This window comes from Nuphar pumila, chromosome 3 (assembly GCF_984573655.1).
Source record: "Nuphar pumila chromosome 3, dmNupPumi1.hap1.1, whole genome shotgun sequence".
Lineage (NCBI taxonomy): Eukaryota > Viridiplantae > Streptophyta > Magnoliopsida > Nymphaeales > Nymphaeaceae > Nuphar > Nuphar pumila.
In genome coordinates this window covers 96,787,284-96,793,658 of record NC_143251.1, presented here as the reverse complement: position 1 = coordinate 96,793,658, position 6,375 = coordinate 96,787,284, and the positions used below count along the sequence as shown (strand labels likewise).

The following is a 6,375-nucleotide window of genomic DNA, read 5'->3' as shown; positions in this document are numbered from 1 at the left end:
TGATTTTTAAAATCAAAAGCGAAACTCATGCAAAAATCAGACGAAATTCGGCAATTTCGTGATATTTTTGTGTTTTTAGAGTTTTAATATGCATATCATCATTTAATATCATGTTATAGTTGATTTTCATATCATTTGCATTCATTTGAATTTCAAAGTTTGCATTTTTACAAAATTTATTTCAAAAAATCCTGATTTCAAGGCCATAGTCTTGCTATCAGAGACATTTTGGTCATTTTATCCCAATTTCGAATTTCTAAACTTTGATTTTCACATTTTAAACCATATCATATCATATTGTGTTTCATTTATTTTCATTTGGATTTCAAAAACTCATTTTTACAAAATATCTTTTTGAAAAACCCTGATTTCAAGGCCATAGTCTTGCTATCAGGGGCATTTTGGTCATTTTGACCCTAATTTCGAATTTCCAAAGCTTATTTCAATATTTCCAATCCAATTTCATCATTTATGTTTATATCAGGGAGGTATGAATGGGGTTTACATTTAGATAATATCTGATAATTTCCCAATATTTTTGGATAAATCCAGATAAACCTACATTTCTGTGCTAACTTGTTTACTAGTTTTATAGGGATATTCAAGCAGAAGACTTCATTTATTTATTTACTTTTCTTTTATTCAATTCAATGTAATATCAGATATAATAATTTGGAATAAGAGTTATATTTTCTGCTTAGAATACGCTGCATTGCATATAGTTTAATTCTGCAAATTTCAATATCTGATGTATGATTCATATGCATTTCTTTCAAATCCACTATGATTGACACAAATGACACATGCACAAGCTCTTATGGAGTTGACAAACTTGGTAGAATTCATATTTACAACCATAGTTAGAATACGAATGAAACTCAGATTTGTGATCTTCGTATTAGCCACATTCAGCCTACAGTCTTAGGCTAACTTCAAAAATGCACTGCATTTTTAAAAAATTCAAATGGATTTTATCAATTCCTCAAGAAAATATTTTCTAAATCCATATCCATTCATTTCAGACAATCATGTGCTTTCAATGCAATTCAGAGAAATCGATTTTCTCAAAATTTTCTAAGTCTTTCTCAGAAATTGATTTTCTCAAAAACTCTGGGTTTTTAAATGATATTTCAAGTATTTCTCAAGTTCAAATCATGATTTTCCAATGTTTTAACATTCTCAAATTTCAAAATCCCAAGTTTTCAGATATCGATTTTCCCAAAATCCTTGAATTATTTCTGAAACTGATTTTCCATAAATTCCCAAATTCATTTTAGAAATTGATTTTCTCAGAAAAGCAGTCCAAATCTCAAAATCGATTTTCTTAAAGCTCAAAGTTTTCCTGAGAATCCATTTTCCATTCAAGAGTCATTTTCCAATGCAATTCCTGATTTTCAATGAAATTCAATGATTTTCCCGATATTTCTCAAGCATTTTCCAAGCACATTTCAATTTCCCAAGCAAACATCATATTTCTCAAACTTGCATTCTTTTCAAAATTCCATAGCACATGCCTGATTCCTTGTGCATTTTAGGAAAATAGAGCATAATTTAGATAATTGCACTTAGTCAAAGCACACTTTTGATCCTTGGTTCAATTACCCCTGGTAAAGGCGCCAAGAACGGTTGAACCTCGTACTGACAGGCGGATCCCATTCCATGGAATTTTCTCACAAATCTTCAAAATGGATGTGAGTTAATTTTCAAAACCAATTTTCAAAACTTTGGTCAAGTTTGACTCACAGAATTGTTTCTCTCTCTCGCAGAGGGAGGGAAAAATTTTGCGATGATAACATAAATTGGTTTGCATGCAAACCGATTTGCCAAAGCCTACCCGATTTTTCCCTTGTCCTCATATTTCGCAATAACATAACTCTATAAATATATTTTTGTAACTTCGATTGCAGCCAACTCCCACTGATGGACCTCCAGACTGAGCACATCTCCAAGGTGTTTGGCTGCCTTCGGGGCAGCAAGCTGGTGCACCCAACTCGGTCCAGTCGAATGGTGCACCCGTTGTGCGGCAACCACCCAAATTGATTGCCTAAGCGCCCTAGTCTGAACCGAATGGGTTTGGACCAGTATAGGGCCTATCCAATGGATTGACCAGGTCTAAACCACATGGTTCAGACCTCAGTTCATGCCTCCCAACTGAACCCTAAGGTCTGGGAGCAACGAAAAAGTGACTACCGAAAGCGCATGCATTTCTATGGTTATTTGAAGAAGTGGTTTGACTCAGAGTTGTCGTACTTTAACCTATACATTTTTTTTTGTTTGCTCTTGTAGGTAACTTCACAATGTTGCAGACCCCAGACTGCTGGGCTGCTAGGGACCTCGATTGGGCTGCACCCAACTCAGCCAAATATGAGAAAACTCCAAACAGGATAAAAAAAAACATGACTTCCTACGACAACAGAAAGATCAATATTTTTTAGATGTTTAGGCAAAGATTCAGCTCTGCCCCGAACACAAAAGTTGTAGTGTTATCTATTAGCTTTTCACAGAATCAAAACAATCAAATTTTCATTGAGGGAGACAGGAGAAATCTCAAAAATACAAAACATTGTCCAGGGCGTTCTGGACTGAACAGGGACTGACAAAAAAATCTGAATGTTTAACATTTTGACAGGGTGTTTAAAGAACCAGGAGGACCGAATCAGGAAAAGTTTTCAACTACAAAGTTAGAGGACTATGGCTTAGCTTTCCAGAAAGTTCAAGAACACTGAAAACCGACCAGTATCTAGTGAGATACAATTGATTCTTCAGAGGTGTCTCTGACAACTCTATAATCGAGAAGCTCGTTCTAGACAAAAATACCGAGTATGAACTGGGCTAAAGGACCAGGTCTGAACCGAATGGTTCAGACCTTGGACAGAGCCAACAAACAGCCATAACCAGAAAGAAAAATAAAAATGAACTGGCTAAAATCCTATACACGCATTTCTTCTTCTTCTTTTTTAAACCTTGGGTGTGTGTGTCATGGAATGCATCACATCTAGTGCTATGAAATAAAAGTAAGGAACAACACAAATCTAATCCCCCAAATCCACATGAAACTCAACATTCATGCATTGTGGAATCCAGTTTCATGAAGGAAGAAGATACAGTCACATATATTTCTTTGAAAAAAAAAATAAAGGATTTGCAAATGGAAGATAAAAGAAAACTCACCTTTGATGCATGCAACGGAGGAAACCGAACTCTACTCTTGGCTTAGAGTGTAGAGAGGAGTCCCTCTTCAGTACCCATCCCTACATACAAGCTCAAGGTAGGCTCTAATGGAGGTTCACGAATTCGGTGGGAGAGAGAAGAGAGGAGAGGAAGGGAGAAGAGAGAAAGAGAGAGAAAGGGAGAGAGCAATAATCCCCCCCCCCCCTTCTTTCTCTAAGCTTAAGTAGGTAGGGTTTATCAAGTGTACGGTCCAGATTAATTCTCCACAAAAGAATGGCTGGGATGTGTTTCACACCCACCCATGTAATGGCATACTTGAGATTCCTCAAGTGTGCCTCCCATGCCCCCTATAGGATTCTTCTATTTGAATTCTTTTAAAATCTTTTCAAAAATGCCATTGACAAAAGCCTTTAATGCCCTTATGCCTTTAAAATTTTTCAAAAAGTGTCCCATGGCTGCCGCCCCTCTGGAACCAACCGAATTGCACCCTTTTTGAGCTACTTAATTTCTTTCAGAAGTTCCATGGGTTGCCGCTCACATGGCCAATCAGAATCATTTTTGAGAAAAGCCTTACTTTATATTACCACAATGCCACTGCCCATCTTGGTCAACTTAACCAACTGGTCTCCAGGGTTATCCATGTCCACCTATGGTCGACCAAGGGCTAGGGTCAACCCCCTAGTTGGACCCAAACCCGACAAAGTTCAAAAATAACCCGTATTACATTTTATTAAATTTTACAATTAGGGTTTTTGAATTGCTTATTCTAACTTTCTATAAAACTTATGATTTCTTTTAAAAACTCATATTATTGTCAAAATTTCATAAAATACCTTGAACTTAGGCATTTAAATTCTCAATGTGTAATTCCATTAATTCTTTATGTGATTAATCAAAACTTAGGTATTAATTATAAAGAATATATGTATATACATATATACTTTCGCTTTAGGGTTTCCGATATACATTTACACGTATATATATATATATATATATATATATATATATATATATATATATATATATATATATATATATATATATATATACATGAATGTACACACACTGACATATGCATATAGATATTTATATACGAATACATCGATAATTGCATCATGAAATTTCATCTTATATCGGATAATTTTTCTCAGAAAATTCTTGGGTCTTACATCAGGTGCCGAGATGGCAACTGGTGCAGAGTTTTTACTATGGATTGTCTGACAAGAATCGTCAGATGATCGACTTTTCTTGTGGGGGGACATTTATGCTGAAAAGCGCGGATAAGGCGTGGAGTTTATTTGATACTCTTGCAGAGAATTTGTTGCATCATGCCTCTACCTCTCGTTCTGAGAGAGTCACACCCAGTGGAGCAACGTGAGGTGGTGTCTTAGAGATTGGTTTGACTACTGAGCTGCAAAGCAAGATTGATATGCTCTCTCAGAAATTGGATCAACTTCTCGCGGGTCCATCCCAACCACATCAGGTGTGCACTTTGTGTGTCAGTCCGGCACATGTTGTCACTGAGTGCCCTTCGACAGCTCATTATCTTGATTTTGTGCAAGAGCAAGTTTAGGCTGCTCAGGGATACGCTAGACCCATGAACAACCCATATTCATCTACAAACAATCCAAGGTTGCGTAATCATCTGTACTTTTCGTGGAAGAATCCTCTGGCTTCTACTCAGATCTCTCCCCCACAACCAGCTAGGCCACAGTCATTCATGCACACATATTATAGGCCAAGCTACCCTCAAGATCCTCCTTACTCCTCCCATACTCCCCAAGAGTCTGCATAACAGACTTCATTTGAGGAGAGACTTCTCCAAGCATTTCAAGAGGTGAAAACCTCTAATCAAAATGCCTTCGAGAGTGTAGCCAGATGCTAAACTTCCATACACAATCCATTACAAAATTGGAGATGCAGATGGGACAATTAGCAGAAGCTTTGAATAGGAGACCTAAGGGTGGTTTGCCGAGCCAAACTGTCATAAATCCAAAGGGCAAGAAACAAATGTCACGTGTTCTATACATGACAGATTCACAGCAACAGGCCAAAGCAGTTATGGCCCTTAGGAGCGGACATGAGTATCACGTCGAGTCTAGAGCGATGATAGATGAGCTAGATATGATCATACCATCTTTTGTGGCTCAGTCATCTTCCTCTATTGAGGCTAAGGATAGCGGTGAGCCTTCTCACAAAGCGAAGGACCCCCCGATGTATATTCTCAAACCACCCTATTTGAAAGCCTTAGAATCTCCAGCAGTCATAGGAAAACAAGGTACGAAGGTGCAGGTCATGCTTGAGATCTTCAAGCATGTACAAATCAACCTACCATTGCTTGATGTCATTCAGCAGGTGTTGGCTTATGCCAAATTTCTTAAGGAACTATGCACTCAGAAGAGGAAATCCAGAGGTAAAGTTCCTACCAAAGTCCTCCTAACTGAGCAGGTGAGTTCAGTGCTTCAACACCACACTCCACCGAAGCTCAAGGACCCTGGTGCTCCGATCATTTCTTGTATCATAGGAAACATCTGGATAGAATGCGCTTTGCTGGATCTTAGAGCAAACGTGAACATTTTGCCTAGATATTTCTATGACTCATTTGGTCTAGGAGAAATGAAGCTGACCTCTATGACACTGCAACTAGCAGATCATTTCATCAAGGTGCCAAGAGGTGTCTTAGAGGATGAGCTAGTGAAGGTGAAGGACTTCTATTTTCTAATCGATTTCAGTATCATCGATATGAAGGACGTAGATAGTCAGCACCAGACTTCGATCATTCTGGGCAGACCATTTTTGGTGACTGCCAATGCATGCATTAATTATAGAACTGGAGCCATGGATCTATCATTCGGCAACTGAAATGTCAAATTGAACATTTTCAATGTCGCTATGGGTCCAGCTGGGGATGAAGAGTGCTTCCAGATTGATATTGTACAGGAGATAGTGGAGGCAGAGCCTTAATTGTATATGACATATGATCCATTAGATTTATATTATACTGTAGGAGATAGTCATAGTGATAGTGTAGATGTGTCGTCTGTTTCATCAGGTACTCGTCCTTGGAGAGAGTATTTTGAACCTCTCCCATAACTTGCTGAGGCCCCAGCCAGGCCATCGATAGAGTCTCCCCCATAACTTGAGTTGAAGCCCCTTTCAGACTCACTTAATTACGCATACTTGGGAGACAATGAGCATTGACTG

General features: G+C 38.1%; 1 protein-coding gene across 1 annotated transcript; it reads left to right on the top strand.

Annotated features, from left to right (window-relative positions):
* The first annotated feature begins 5,088 nt into the window (after positions 1–5,088).
* LOC149843163 (uncharacterized) lies at positions 5,089–6,033 on the top strand. Its single transcript, XM_090000846.1, has one exon. It carries the CDS (start codon positions 5,089–5,091, stop codon positions 6,031–6,033), a length of 945 nt encoding a protein of 314 aa, XP_089856972.1.
* Positions 6,034–6,375: the final 342 nt, after the last annotated feature.

Coding starts and splice junctions, on each gene's coding strand:
- LOC149843163 (XM_090000846.1), top strand. CDS start 5,089: ATGCAGATGGGACAATTAGCAGAAGCTTTGAATAGGAGACCTAAGGGT.